The sequence below is a fragment of the Nomascus leucogenys genome, chromosome 4 (genome assembly GCF_006542625.1).
Source record: "Nomascus leucogenys isolate Asia chromosome 4, Asia_NLE_v1, whole genome shotgun sequence".
Taxonomy (NCBI): Eukaryota; Metazoa; Chordata; class Mammalia; order Primates; family Hylobatidae; genus Nomascus; species Nomascus leucogenys.
Window position 1 is genome coordinate 99,773,017 of NC_044384.1, and position 14,849 is coordinate 99,787,865.

The window sequence follows — 14,849 nt, forward strand, 5'->3', positions numbered from 1 at the left end:
TCCTTGCTGTTAGTACTTCAGAGACAGCCCTGTCCATAGACTTTATTATTTGGAAAGGGGAAGAGGAGGTCCTTGGCACTGGTTGGGATGGAAGCCCCAGGGGCAAAGGTTGAGGAGTTCCAGGGCTCAGCTGTCACTGGGCAGGGCAGGCACACTGGCAAGGGCAGGCAGCAGGCGTGTATATATGTCCACCCCACGGAGGAACACAGCCTCATGCAGCCGTTCATCGTGGTCATGCAGCAGCACAGGTGTGCGGTTCATGGGTGAGAAGCCTAGAGCTGGGACCCCCACCTGCAGGGGCGAGGAAGAGCCGTTAGGGAAAAGCCAGCACTCAGGCCCAGTCCACTGCCCAGGCACTATATGCAAGTGGCTCACCGCGCGGATATAGCGGTTGTCAGTGGCAGCAGGCATGATCTCAGGCTCCAGAGTGAGGTTCCTGTAGGAGAAAGAGCCTGATGAATGGGGAGGGAGAATTGAAGGGGCAAAGGAAGGTGGGAGAAGGAGGGAGAAGGGAGGGGGCAGCAGGAAGGAGAGGAGTAGGGGGCTGGGCTGTGAGGAGAGCTGGCCAGCATGCTCACATGTCCTTGCAGACCCGGCTAAAAGCTGCCCACCAGGGGTTTGAGTCATCAGTAGGTGTCACTCGGGGGTGCATCCACTTCTGAGGGACGGGAAGAATGGCAGGATCAAGACATGGGCCTGGGCATCTTGCCCTATTTCCCATAGAGTGGGCTGTGCCTAGCATAGAACACCTCCCCACCCCTACTCCTTCACCTACCCAGACATCTGGGTGGCCAGTCCAGCCACAGGTCCTCTTTCAGCCCCTCAAATGTCCTAGGTCTGGGACCTTCCCACCCTCCATCTACTTACCTCCTGTCCATCCTTCAGATCCTAGCCCAAGTGCCCCTTCCTCAAGATGGCTCCCCCAGACCTCTCAGACTAGTTGGATACTCAGTTACAGGTTTTCAGAGTGCAAGGGGTCACCCTTTTCTGTACCACATGTGTTATATAAAAGTATGGCTGGGCGCAGTGGCTCATGCCTGTAATCCCAGCACTTTTCGAGGCCAAGGCGGGTGGATCATTTGAGGCCAGGAGTTCAAGACAAGCCTCGCCAACGTGGTGAAACCCTGTCTCTACTAAAAATGCAAAAATTAGCTGGGCATGGTGGCAGGTGCCTGTAATCCCAGCTACTCTGGAGGCTGAGGCACAAGAATTGCTTGAACCCGGGAGGCGGAGGTGAGCCGAGATTGTGCCACTGCACTGCAGCCTGGGTGACGGAGTGAGATTCTCTCAGAAAAAAGTAATATCACATAAATGTTTGATCTATATCTCCCCGTTTCACCATACAAGTGCATGAACTGTGCCTAATTTTACTCCCCACAGCATTCCCCAGCACCCACAGTGGCCTCTACAACGAATGCTTGTTGGAATAAAATGTGTCTCTCACAGATAAAGAAATGCCCAGACATATGCAGACACACCAAGCACACACTCCACTGTTGCACACTTGGGTCTCTCCTGGCTCTCACACTCTCCCATCACATGTCCCAAGTCCATACCTGAGCAAACTCTAAGGTGACCCCCTCGCCAGCTGCCTGGCACCAGCTCTGCAGCTGCTCCTCAAAAGCCTAAGAGAAGGGAGACGAGCTGATCCCTCAGGCTTTCCAGAGGCCTCTAGGACAAGATTGAGGACCCAGGATCCCTCTTCCAAACCCAGGTGGAGGTGGCACCTTGAAGTCCACATCCGGTGCCACACGGAAGTCAAAGCTGGCGCTCATGGTGGCAGGTACCACGTTATAGGCCACGCCACCCTCTAGCTTAGTCAGGTTCACGGAGGTCACGGCCCCCTCTTTCAGGTGGGGGTTTGACTGCAGCCTGTGGTGCGGGGGCAGGGTAGCGGCAGCAACAGATAAAAGAGGTGGCTCAGACTCTATCCTCTGTGGTACCACCTCCCAGAGCCACCCCACCGCTTCCCAGGCTGCCTCACCTCTGCCATTCCTTCTCCCGGAATGCCAGGATGGAGCTCACAACCTTGTGCTATGAGAATATGAGGTTAAATGGGACAGTGGCCTCAGGAGAGAGCCTCCTGAACTCCCAGACTCCCTCCCGGGGTGCCACGTACTAGCTTCTCTGCTGCTGTGTCCTCCATGAAGCGCGAGGCATGGCCTGGCCTCCCAGTGCTGGTGACCCGCACCCCTGGGGAGGTGTAGGGGGAAGGGAGTGTCTTCAGCATGAGGGGCTGCAGATACAATCAGCCCTGGGGTGGGCCCAGGTCTCCCCCTCATTCCAGGCTCCTCTGGCAGGGTCCTGTCCCCCCTCAGGGCCCATAGCATAGAGCTGGTTTCTGCCCAGTCAGGGCTTGCCCTCAGAGAAGCTCAGGTAGGAAAGAGCTGGGAGGCAGAGGCCCTGGGTTCAAGGCTTTCTCAGGCCTCAACTTTGCTGTGAAACCCTTCATAGGACCGTGCCCTTTCTGGCCTAGCCTCCCACCTGTAGAGTGAGCCCTCCCTCCAAGCTCATACTTACACCAGGGACTCCGCTCACTATAAAAGACAGTGAAGGCATCAGTGGGATTGGCTATGCCTGAGGAGGGAAAGGGGGTTCAGAGGGTAGAGCAGCCCAGTCCCCACTAGCGGCCTCCTACTCCCTGCCTGGCTGCTCATCGGCTTGCCAACCTGCTCACCCTCATCCAGGGCAAAGCCTGCCCTCAGGGCGTGGAACTCAGGCCGCTGCACGAACAGCTCCATGCCTTGGTGACCCCCAACTTCCTCATCTGTAAAAGCAGCAGGGACATGAGATGAAGAGGCTGCCCCGCCCCACCCTCCCCTTTCCCAAAGGTATCTGAGCCACTCCTACCAGGCACAAAGGTCATGTGGATGGTTCTGGGGAACCGGTGACCCTCCACCTTCAGCCTCCTCACAGCTTCCAGGTACCTGAGGGGGCATAAGCCAGGTGCTGGGGGAGCCACCAGATGCTCAGGCTGGCCCAGCAGGCAAGGCCAGCAGGCTGGAGTCCTGTGCCCTGGACTCTACCCTGCCACACCCTGATAGGGACTCCAGAAAGTCCCTGCCCCTCTCTGGTCTGAATCTCCCTATCCATGCAACGGTCATGGCAGTAATTCCTGTCCAAGGGGTCAAGGTGTTCCTTGGCCTTGAGTTTCTCCAATCACCCCCTCAGGTCCTGGGTTAATCCATTGGATCAGTGGGGACATTGTGGAGGAGTAGGAATGGAGGACACTCACTGGATGCTGACGCACTTCATGTCCTGGGCACCCCTGGCATAGATGTAGCCCTCAGAATCCTTGAAGGCCTCAAAGGGGTCGTGACTCCAATGTTCCTGGGGGCAGGGATGGGAAGAGGGGCCCAAACCCCAAATTTAGCCATTAATCCACTCTGGTCAACAGCGGCTCTGACCTAGGAGCCCACCATAGGGTTGGAGTGACAGGTGGAGTGGTGGGGGAGGAAAGACGGGGGCTGAAGAAGGCAGCTGATTGCCATCCCCCATCGCTGTCCCCTGCTTCCCACCCCCCAGTCCCCACCCTACTCTGGCCCAGAACTTGTTGCTGGATGAAGGCTGCTTGAGTGGTATAATATCATAAGGATGTTGAGAGTTAGTGCCAGGACTGGGACCAGGACGATGCGCTCCCTGAGGTTGAATCCTGGGGTCTGCATCATGTCTGTCCCCAAGGACTGCACTGCCCACCTCCCCGGCCCCTTACGCACCTTGAAGACAGGCACCACATCCGTGTGGGAGTTGAGCAAGATAGAGGAGAGTGTAGGGTTGGTGCCTGGCCAGGTCAACACGGTCACCACATAGCCAGGTGCCACCTGGAGATGGTCAGGAAGGGAGGTGGTCTGAGTAGGGTGAGGAAGTGCCCAGGCCCACCTCCCTTCCCCGTTTAGGGCCCCAGGCTCACCTCCACTTTCTGACAGCCCAGGCCCAGCTGGCGGGCTCTCTCCTCAAAGAAAGCCACAGCAGCTCCTGGAGGCACAGAGGGTCTTGGGGCTGCTTCTGCCTACCCACAGCTTCCCACCAGCCCAGGCAGCCCGGAGAGGGGAGCATACCCAGAAATGGGCTGCTGCCTCCCCAACACAATCCATATCCCTCAGAGATGCCTGCATTTCCATCCCCAAGAAAGAAGATATTTTTGACTAGTCAGTGACCCTTTCTGGAAGGCCAGGGGGATGTCCAGGGTTGGAGGAAGGCATTATCTTCCTTAAATATGGGAAACTATGGCACAGAGACATGAAGAGATTCACCCACCATCTCTCAGCTGATTAATCACAGAGGAGGAATTTGGACCCATGTACACAATTCCCAGCCACCAAGTTTTTTTTTTTTTTTTTTTTTTTTTTTGTTTGTTTGTTTTTTTGAGACAGGGTCTCACTCTGTCACCAAGGCTGGAGTGAAGTGGTGCGATCTTGGCTCACTGCAGCCTCGACCTCCCAGGCTCAAGCGATCCTCCCACCTCAACCTCTGGAGTAGCTGGGACTACAGGTGCGCCACCATTCCTGACTAATTTTTGTATTTTTCTGTAGAGACAGAGTCTTGCCATGTTGCCCAAGCTAGTCTTGAACTCCTGGGCCCAAGCAATCTGCCAGCCTCAACTTCCTGAAGTGCTGGGATAATAGGCAGGAGCCACCTCCCAAGCCCTAGCCACCAAGCTTGATTCCCTAAGGGCTGTGGCCTTTGTCCAGCCCCAGTGGGCTTCTGGAGGGCCTCTCCTTTCCCTGTGGCTGCCTCAGGCTTCCCCCACCACTCCTGCCCTGGGGAGTGAGGTGAAGTTTTTCTTTAACCAGCTGCCAGAAGTAACCTTGGTCAGCAGCAGAGCCTCTGGGGGAAAGGGTTCCTCTCTAACCTGGAGGGGCTGCCTCAGTCTATTTACTTGGGGAATGGGTTGGGGAGCCATTGGGACAGCACAGTGGGGCTCAGCTGGGTGACAGGGGTTGGAGGCTGGTTTAGAGCACAGTCCCCATCCCTTAGGCCCCGTCACAGGCTCTGGAACCACTATCTTCTCACCATAGTCAGGCTTCGGCTGGACGGTGCGGATGCGCAGGTACTGGCGGAAGAGTGTCACCGATGGGTGCTCCTCCTCGGGACCCTTGCTGGTCATGGCGCTGCGCGTGGTGAGCTGGGGGCAAAGTGAATGGCTAACTACCCCTCCCAGCCCCTGGACCCGGTGCGCTCCTGCACACAGCCTGTCCCCACGGCGGCTCCCGGACTTCCCACAGGGGTAGGATACCGTGTTTCGGAGCCCCCATTAAGGAGCACCCATTCTGTTTCAGGCGCTGGGCTGTCTGCTTCCTGCACATTTCCTTATTTAATCCCCAAGAGCCCCATGAAGTTTGTGCTCAGAATGCCCACTTTACAGAGGAGAAAGCTGAGAGGCTCAGAGAGGTTCCAGGACAGCTCAGAGAGTAGCCGAGCAAGGTTTGAACCCAGACTTGTGATCCCTCCGCCCTCCTAAAAAAAAAGGCAAAAACAAAAACAAAAACAAAAAACAAAAAAACAAACAAAAAAACCCCCAACGCCTCCCAATTGCCCGGCTTTCAAGCCACGGAGCCCCAGTCCCTCTATCCCTCCCCAGGGCCCCCACCTCACTCTCCTGTCGCTGGGCTCACGCTCGCCTCTCAGTGCCCTTCCCTGACTGTGGCCTGGACTTTTGGTCCAGCGAGGTGGCCTGCGAGGTCGCAGGATCAGGACCGCCCCGGTCCGCCCACCACGTGGCCGGGGCCAGATGTCGGGGCGGAGACGGAAGACCTCCAGTGAGGGCCGTCCCAGCGCCCGCGGCCGCGTCGGCGCGGATGTCCCCGCCCGCCTCTGGTTCGGGCCTCAGCGGGATTACTGGAGGCTTAGATCCGGATCCCGCCCCCGGGCAGCGGCCGCCGCGGCCAGCACCGCCCCGCGAGCTGCGAGCTCTGGGCTGGCCCCGCCCCACGCGACAAGCCTGCCACTCCTGTCCCCGGGTATGCGCCGGGAGCTCAGGACGGTCCCGTCCCCTAAGGGCGCCTCCTTCTTCAGTCCCCGGATAGGGCGGGAGGAAAGGGGGCCGCCCCGAGGCTCTCATGATGCAGAGCTGTAAAGCCCTGGGCCTGCGCCCCTGCCCTCCTCGGCAGGTCTCCAACGGCTCCCCTCCGCAGGCCTCAGCCCCTCGGGGAGGTCCTCCCTGACGCCTCAGCTCCGCTTGTACTGAAGTTATTGGCCAATGTGTGTCTGCCCACACTGTGAGCTCCGGGAGTCTGTGAGCTCCACTTCCTGCAAGGTTCTGCCCCGGGCGTACGGAGCCCGGACACTGTGCCAGGAATGGGAATAAATGCATGGACAAGAGCACGTGTGACGGTGTGAGCGTGCCACTGCGTATGCAGTCTATCAGTGGGTATGATTGTGTCTGTGACAGTGTGAGATGGTGGGTGGGTGTGATGATGTCACTGTGAATGGATGTAATTGTGACCCTGGATGACAGTCTGAGGAAACTGGCTCTTCTGCAGCCACCGGAGGGGGAGGCTAAACAAGCATAGGTGTACCACTGGCCCCCTGCAGGCCACAGCTGCAGTTGCCCACTTGTGCCCCAGCTGCCCTTTGTACTCCCAGCCAGGTCTGCCCTCTGCTCCAGGGGCTGAGTCAGCTTGGGGAAGGGTGAGGGACAAAGACTTCAATCTCTAGGCCAAGGAGGCAGGCTGTGGGGAGGGGTTCTGTCCCACCTTTCCTGAGGTTTAAGTCTTGGCTGCTCACACATAACATAGGGGCAAATGGACTTTAACTCATAACAATGCTGGCTAATTCTTTAGTTATTTTTTTGATACAGAGTCTCACTCTGTCATGCAGGCAAATAGATTTTAACTCATAACAATGCTGGCTAATTATTTACCTATTTATTCATGCGGGCAAATAGACTTTAACTCACAACAATGCTGGCTAATTATTTAGCTATTTATTTTTTTTGAGATGGAGTCTCACTCTGCTGCCCAGCCTGGAGTGCAGTGGTGCAATCTTGGTTCACTGCAACCTCCACTTCCCAGATTCAAGCAATTCTCCTGCCTCAGCCTCCAGAGTAGCTGGGATTACAGGTGCGTGCCATCACGCTGGGCTAATTTTTGTATTTTTAGTAGAGACAGGGTTTGTCATGTTGGCCAGGGTGGTCTTGAACTCCTGACCTCAGGTGATCCACCCGCCTCGGACTCCCAAGGTGCTGGGATTACAGATGTGAGCCACTGTGCCCAGCCAATGCTGGCTCTTTTTTTTTTTTTTTTTTTTTTTTTTTGAGACGGAGTCTCGCTCTGTCACCCAGGCTGGAGTGCAGTGGCGTGATCTTGGTCTTGGCTCACTGCAAGCTCTGCCTCCCGGGTTCACACCATTCTCCTGCCTCAGCCTACCGAGTAGCTGGGACTACAGCCACCCGCCACCATGCCCGGCTAATTTTTTGTATTTTTTAGTAGAGACAGGTTTTCACCGTGTTAGCCAGGATAGTCTTGATCTCCTGACCTTGTGATCTGCCTGCCTCAGCCTCCCAAAGTGCTGGGATTACAGGTGTGAGCCACTGCGCCCAGCCAATGCTGGCTGATTGTTAAATTGCGTTCCCCACACCCTCTAGGTTCCTGACTCCCTTGGCTTGGCTGTCCAGACCCTGGATTTCCCACCAATCCCAGTGGTCATGCAGCAGCAGTAATACACCCTGCCTCCCATCAGCAATTCCCCAGCCTTATGTGGCCAAGTACTCAGTTATCCAGACTCATTCAGTCTTATAACCACCCTCCAACCTAGGTGTTGCCATCATACCCGTTTTACAGATGAGGAAACTCAGGCAGAGTGGTGAGGCCAGGCACTTAGGAAGTGGCACATTCTTAGCCTTCTCAGACTGCTGGACATCCCCTCCAGCTCCCAGGCCCAAAGTATTCCCAGACTTGCCTCCCACTCCTGTCTCTCCCACAGCATACCAGGAAACGGAACCTGTCACTTCCCAGGCAGGACAAATATGCTTTTTTATTGTGTCTGTGAGACGAAATGAGAAGTCCTAGCTGGGTCTGACCCTCTGGCCTCTGGCCTCCAATCCCAGAGGCTGTCTCCCTGGTCGGGGGAGGGTGGTGGTCCAGACTGTCCAAGCTCAGGCCAGGCCGGGACCTGGGAGTGGGTTAGTTCAAGGTAGATGGTCAAGGAAGGCAAGCAGGACAAGGTGGAAGTCTTGCGGCTTGTGGAGGTAGCAGGCATGGCCTGCATTGCGTAGCTTCACCACAGAGTGGTTGGGCAGGTGGCGGAGCTGCCGCAGTGACTCTCGAGCCAGGATGTGGTCCAGCTCTCCATACAGGATAAGGGTTGGAGTCTGCAGGGCAAGGCAGGGGGCTGTGATCTTGGGGCCTGGTGAGTTTCTGACCCCCAAGCCACTTCCTAGGAAGCCTTCCCCAACACCATCCAACTCTTCCAAGTTGGGATCACGGATAATAAGACCATGTCCCTCCAAGTAAGACTTGAGTCCTGAACCCTCCCAAGCCAGAGACAGGGCGCCAGGACCTTTGAGATCCTTCTCCCAGTACCTTCACAGCCCAGAATTGCTCCTGGGTGTAGTTCTGGGTGGAGGTGGGTGCGATGGGCACGAATCCATGTAGCTGGTGGTGGCCTCGCATCAGGAAGGGCAGGGCATAGTGGCCACTCAGCGAGGGGCTCACCAACACGGCATTCTGTACCTCCAGGTCCCGCAGCGCCCGCTCCAGCAGCGCTGCCCGCCCTGCCTCTGTGCTTGCCTCCTTTGAAGGTGCCGAGTTCCCAAAACCTAGGAACAGCAGCAGGTACCAGCTGAGGGGCACTGGGAAGGGGCACAGGACTTCCTGCCCACCACAGTGGGGGAAAAAGTTGGGGACCAGTGGCACTGGCACACACTACCTAAAACTGCCCAGAAGCTATTTTTTGGTAATGTAATATGCCTGTTAGAAAAGCATATCTTGGCTGGGAGTGGTGGCTCACACCTGTAATCCCAGCACTTTGGGAGGCCGAGGTGGGCGGATCATCTGAGGTCAGAAGTTCGAGACCAGCCTGGTGAACATGGAGAAACTCCATCTCTACTAAAAAATACACAAAAATTAGCTGGGCGTGGTGGCAGGCGCCTGAAATCCCAGCTTCTTGGGAGGCTGAGGCAGGAGGATTGCTGGAGCCCAGGAGGCGGAGGTTGTGGTGAGCCAAGATCGTGCCACTGCACTGCAGCCTGGGTGACAGAGTGAGACTCTGTCTCAGAAAAAAAAAAAAGGAAAAAAAAATGAAATGCTGGGTTGGAAAATAGAGTTAAGTTCACTCCCCACCAGGAGCCTGGGATTCAAAGCTCCTGGCAGAAGGAAAGGGCCATGGGCTGCATGCAGCGTATCTTTCATTCATCCAATATTAGCAAAATGAAAGACTGAAATAATACCCAGTGTTGGGGGAGACATGGGGAAATGGGCACTTTCATACATGACAGATGGGAAGATAAATCCATACAGTGTTTTTGGAGGGTGAGGTAGTAGTTATCTAAATTTAAAAATGCATGTCCTGGCGGCTGGGCGCGGTGGCTCATGCCTGTAATCCCAGCATTTTGGGAGGCCGAGACGGGCGGATCATAAGGTCAGGAGTTTGAGACCAACCTGACCAACATGGTGAAACCTTGTCTCTACTAAAAATACAAAAATTAGCCGGGCGTGGTGGCGTGCGCCTGTAATCCCAGCTACTCAGGAGACTGAGGAGGAGAATCGTTTGAACCCAGGAGGTGGAGGTTGCAGTGAACCAAGACGGCACCACTGCACTCCAGCCAGGGTGACAGAGCAAGGCTCTGTCTCAAAAAAAAAAAAAAAAAAAAAAAAACGAAACAACAAAACAAAACAAGCCGGGCGTGGTGGCTCACGCTTGTAATCCCAGCACTTTGGGAGGCTGAGGCGGGCGGATCACAAGGTCAGGAGATCGAGACCACGGTGAACCCCGTCTCTACCAAAAATACAAAAAATTAGCCGGGCATGGTGGCAGGCGCCTGTAGTCCCAGCTACTCGGAGAGGCTGAGGCAGGAGAATGGCGTGAACCCGGGAGGCGGAGCTTGCAGTGAGCCGAGATTGCGCCACTGCACTCCAGCCTGGGTGATAGAGCAAGACTCCCTCTCAAACAAAACAAAACAAAACAAAACAAAACAAAACAAAACAAAACAAAACACATCCTTTGGCCCATCAATTGTCCTCAGTAGCTACCCTAGAGAAATTATTGCTCACATGCTCAAAGAAGCATGTCCAAGGATGCTTTAGCTACTACATTGCTTGAGCATTCCGCCAGTAGAGGAATGGCTGGATAAAGCCTGTCCATCCCTCCTATGGGACACACTGCAGGGTTGACAACAAAGAGGGAGGTTTGCAGGGACCGGCATGATCCTTGAGACATGATGTAGGGGGAGAAAACCAAGCTACAGATGGATGTGCTAAGCAGACAGGATACCAATCATGTTTACAGTCCCCACCAGACAATCCTCTATATTGGTTGCATCTTTACGTGTGAGAATACCCAGAAGAGGGTGTGGCATCCCCTAAACTTCTTAGAGAGGGAGAGAAATGCGGCACCAGTCTCTCAGAGCTTCACTATTTTTTAGTATTTTTTAATCCTCTATGACTCGATGACATTTTTTCATTTTTTAAATGACAAGAATGATAGCATAAATCATTTGTGTACTTAATAACACAAAACCTATATAGTTTGTCATAGAAAGTACACTGCTTGGCTGGGTGCAGTGGCTCACACCTGTAGTCCCAGCACTTTGGGAGGCCGAGGCAGGCGAATCACCTGAGGTCGGGAGTTCAGGACCAGCCTGGCCAGCATGGTGAAACCCCATCTCCACTAAAAATACAAAAATTAGCCAGGCGTGGTGGCAGTCACCTGTAATCTCTGCTACTGGGGAAGCGGAGGCAGGAGAATTGCTTGAACCCGGGAGATGGAGGTTGCAGTGAGCCAAGATTGTGCCATCGTACTCTAGCCTGGGTGACAGAGCGAGACTCCGTTTCAAAAAATATCTATAAATAAAATAAAAAAAAGAAAGTATACTGCTTGTGAAGAGTTTTTATTTGCTCCATGACCTAGAATTCACACTGTAGTTTTCATGGTAGAAAATGAAAACACAGACTTTTTCATGGTGCCACCTTATGTTGTGACCTGCCACGACTTGTCCAGACACTAGGGTCCAGTTGCCCCCCAGCCACACTTAGGGCTTCCCTAGACAAAGGGGTGGGGGTGCTCACCTGGAAGGTCAAGGGCCACGGCCCGGTAGCCCCTCTGCGACAGTAGCTGCAGTGTGCCCAGCTGCTCCCACGTGTGAGAGTTAAAGGCCTTTCCATGAAGCAGCACCACCTCCACCCTGCAGGCACACAGGGGAATGTGTATGCTGGGGACCTGGTGTAGCCCACCTTTCTTTATTCCTAGGCTTCTCCCATTGCCCTCCTAGGCCCTGAGCACCCTGAGTATAATGGGGGTCCCACACAGGGACTCCCCTTGGGCCTAGTCCCTCCATTAGATCCTTGGAGCAGCACCTACCTGTGTGCCTGGTTGAGTGGGAGCACCTCGCGGTAAAAGATGGGGGAGTTGCCAGGGGTGAGACCAGCCAGGACTGTGACATTGGGGTCTCCCCAGAGCCAGGAACTCTGCTCGGGGGGGCCCGGCAGCCCCACATACAGTAGGAGCATGAGCAGCAGACTCAGGCCCAGCAGGGCTACCTGGGACCGGCTCATGGAGGTCTGTACCACAGTCTGGAGGAGGAGAGGAGAGGCAAAAGAGGCTGGGACTGAGCCCCTACAAGGACCCTGGATCCCACTCAAAACCCCACCCAGAGTCCCCAGCAGAGGAAGAGCTCTAGCCCTTGCCCTTTCCCTTGCTCTGGGCAAAGTTCTGGGTGTTCACGCTCAACTACTCCACAGGTCAGGGCAAGCGCTCAGATACCTCACAGTGTGAGGAGGTGCATCTGAGGTGTTCCCTGGCACACAGCATGCTCAGTGACCGCCACCATCATGGCATCAGCTGAAACCACTTCCGTTCATCAAGCGCTTATGACAGCAGGCCCTGAGTGAGGCACTTCACATACAAGGTTCTTTTCCACCAAGAATGCTGGGGAGCAGACGTGATTATAGGTCTCGTATAGGCGAGGAAATGGAGGCTCAGAGAGGTACATTCTCTTGCCCAAAGTGCCAAGTAGCAAGTGGGGAATTGGGGTTTGAACCTAGGAATGGGCTTCTAACTACCAGGTCACACTCGGTTTGCCAAGGAGGAACCCGTGGAGCTGGGAGGTGATGGATGAACTGGAGCCTCGCAGGTGGAAAAAGTGGTGAGGGCTATCAAAGGAGAAAGACTGCCTGCAAAGGGACCTCCCATTTAAGGGCATGTTTGGAAATGGTTCTTTTAATCTCACTGCATTTAATACTGCTAAAATCAGAATGTGTTTTACAATCGCATTATAACTAAGGTCTAACCCAGCTGTTATGAAGAGGCTCACAGAGAATGTCTGTAATAGAGGAAAATGCTGAGGAGTGAGGGGTTGCAGGGCCAGGGAGGAGCATGGTACACCCAGAATTGAAAAGCACAGTGTAGAGGTTGGAGAGATGAATGCCACCTGCTACTCCCCATCCCACACACAGACAGCTTCTGGCCAAATGACCTGCTTCATGGACTCCTCCAGTCTGGGGTCTCTGCCACCCCAGAGGACCAGCCCTTAGGACCCAGGACTCAAACAGGACAGGCCTTTGAGACTACCACTTCCTGACCTTGTGTCTTCCGTTTGTCAGTAAAATGGGATAACCTCGTGGCTGCCCTCCTAAGCTTCCTGTGAGATTTTGATAATACCGTGGACTGGATCAGGGCTGTTCCTGTCATTTCTTGGGCCTAGGATGAGCACTCCTGCTTCCTTCCAGGAGTCCAGCAAACACATCTTTATTTTATTTTTATTTTTCTGAGACGGAGTCTTGCTCTGTCGCCCAGGCTAGAGTGCAGTGGCACAATCTCGGCTCACTGCAACCTCCGCCTCCCGGGTTCAAGCAATTCTCCTGCCTCGGTCTACCGAATAGTGGGATTACAGGTGCCTGCCACCGCGCCCGGCTAATTTTTGTATTTTTTAGTAGAGACAGGGTTTCACCATGTTGGCCAGGCTGTTCTCGAACTGCTGACCTCGTATTCCACCCGCCTCGACCTCCCAGAGTGCTGGGATTACAGGCGTGAGCCACCGCTCCGGGCCAGCACATCTTTATTGAGTGCCAGCTGGGCGCCTGCCCAAGCTAGGAGCCCTCCTATTCATCCCTCCGGGATGTTTTGGGGATGTTTACTGAGCCCGCATCCCCAGGCTTTGGGGTCGGGGGGGTTTGTGGGCCACAGCAGCAGCCGCCTTTCTGCTGTTTCTGGAAAACCAGGACCTAGTGGATGAAGAGCGCGTTCCTCTTTTCTTCGAGACCACTAACAACCTCAGACGCGCGTCTCTAACTGGGCGTTAGCACAGATTCCCACAGGAAGCGAGGGACCTTTCCTTGCTGTCCACTCGGGGCACCCCCGCGCTTCTCCAAGGCGGGAAGGGCGGGGCTTAGGCTGTTGCCTTGGCAACCCAGAGTGCCTGCAGTACTAGGCAATTGTAGTGGACCTGCAGCCGGCCGCCTGGGGGGGGGTTTGCGGGGGGCAGGGTAAACTGTGCCCGCCTTAGGTCATTGGAATATGCGTTGACAATGATACACAGGTGCACACACGCACAAATACGAGTCTTGCCCCCACACGCTTTTCTTTTGCACAAGCTATTCTCTGCATGTACATGCAGCCTCCTTGCACACACACTGGCCCGTGTGCAATCAATCCCTTGTAATGGTACCCTCTACATCACGCACATAGTCAGGCATCAGGAAGCCAGACAGACTGATGGAAATGCACACTTTCAAAACCACAGGCTGATCCTCAGAAATACTCAAGCAAGGTCATACACACAACCGTAAGACGACACACTCACACAAGAAAGGTACATGCACAGGAAAGCAGACACACACACACACAAACCCCCAGAAATGCACACACGCAGACAGGTAGACACATACCCTTAAAATCACACGCACACAGAAATACACTCGGAAGACATACGCTGACACAAGCAGGCAGACATCAACGAACACACCCCCCCCAAAATACAAGCGCGCAGAAATCCACTGACGGACACCACGCAAACACACGAGCGTACGCATACACCCTGACCCCCAAGAACATATGCAGACCCTGCGCGCACACACAACACGCGCGCACACGCACACTCGCGGCCCCAGCGTCTGCTTCTCCCAAGAGATTCTGCCCCGGGGCGCCGGGGCAAGGGGCGGGGTAAAGACGGCCCTCCCCCGGGCCACCGACCGGCCTCCTTCCTCGGGGAGACTCACCGGGCCGAACGGGATGAGCGGGCGGGCCCCGCCCAGGCGGAACCAGCAGCCGCACAGCGCCCGGACCATGGCTGCCTCCGCAGCTCCGCGGGCCGCTCCGGCTCTAGGCGGCCAGGAGCGCGGCCACCTAGGCGCGCCTGCGCACTCCGCAGCCGCGGGCATGCAGCCCAGTTACCGAGTCGTCTGCGTGGAGGGGGTGCTGGGGGCAGAGCCCCAACGCTCTCTGGCCCGCCCCCCGCCCAGATTTTCGGAATTGTTTTTGGCTTGAGGGCCGGCGGAGAGCCATGTGGCTTCTTCCCAGTGGAACATCTCCACCCTGGCTCAGTTCTCTGGCCTGTATAATGGAGTTAAGGATAACACCCACCGCACAGGGTTGTCCTCGGTTCTTAAGGACGGGTCAAGCCTCAGAACAGAACGGGCAGAGGCCTCGTTGTGTAAATGCCAGATATTGTTATGCAGCAGCTCCAGGTCTTGGCC

The 14,849-nt window shown here is 55.4% G+C and overlaps 2 protein-coding genes across 5 annotated transcripts; both read right to left on the reverse strand.

Annotated features, from left to right (window-relative positions):
* Window positions 1-7,853, reverse strand: LOC100603023 (aminoacylase-1). Of its 4 annotated transcripts, none has more exons than XM_030811659.1 (15): window positions 7,771-7,853; window positions 5,014-5,125; window positions 3,911-3,975; window positions 3,717-3,821; window positions 3,236-3,330; window positions 2,851-2,927; window positions 2,678-2,767; window positions 2,521-2,577; window positions 2,120-2,193; window positions 1,985-2,034; window positions 1,728-1,872; window positions 1,557-1,625; window positions 579-658; window positions 376-436; window positions 1-291 (listed from the first exon to the last, which is right to left on the reverse strand). In XM_030811659.1, exons 2-15 carry the CDS (start codon window positions 5,105-5,107, stop codon window positions 127-129), a joined length of 1,227 nt encoding a protein of 408 aa, XP_030667519.1. In that variant the 5' UTR covers window positions 5,108-5,125; window positions 7,771-7,853; the 3' UTR covers window positions 1-126. The 4 variants fall into 4 exon arrangements, with proteins under 4 accessions (XP_030667519.1, XP_030667518.1, XP_012352220.1 ...); XM_030811658.1 differs by lacking the exon at window positions 7,771-7,853 and adding an exon at window positions 5,591-6,096; XM_012496766.2 differs by lacking the exon at window positions 7,771-7,853 and adding an exon at window positions 5,596-5,799.
* Window positions 7,854-7,948: 95 nt separating this feature from the next.
* On the reverse strand, window positions 7,949-14,555 carry ABHD14A (abhydrolase domain containing 14A). The gene is made up of 5 exons (XM_004087884.2): window positions 14,373-14,555; window positions 11,518-11,729; window positions 11,226-11,341; window positions 8,523-8,758; window positions 7,949-8,311 (listed from the first exon to the last, which is right to left on the reverse strand). The coding sequence occupies exons 1-5, from the start codon at window positions 14,532-14,534 to the stop codon at window positions 8,129-8,131; spliced, it is 909 nt and encodes a 302-aa protein (XP_004087932.2). The 5' UTR covers window positions 14,535-14,555; the 3' UTR covers window positions 7,949-8,128.
* Window positions 14,556-14,849: the final 294 nt, after the last annotated feature.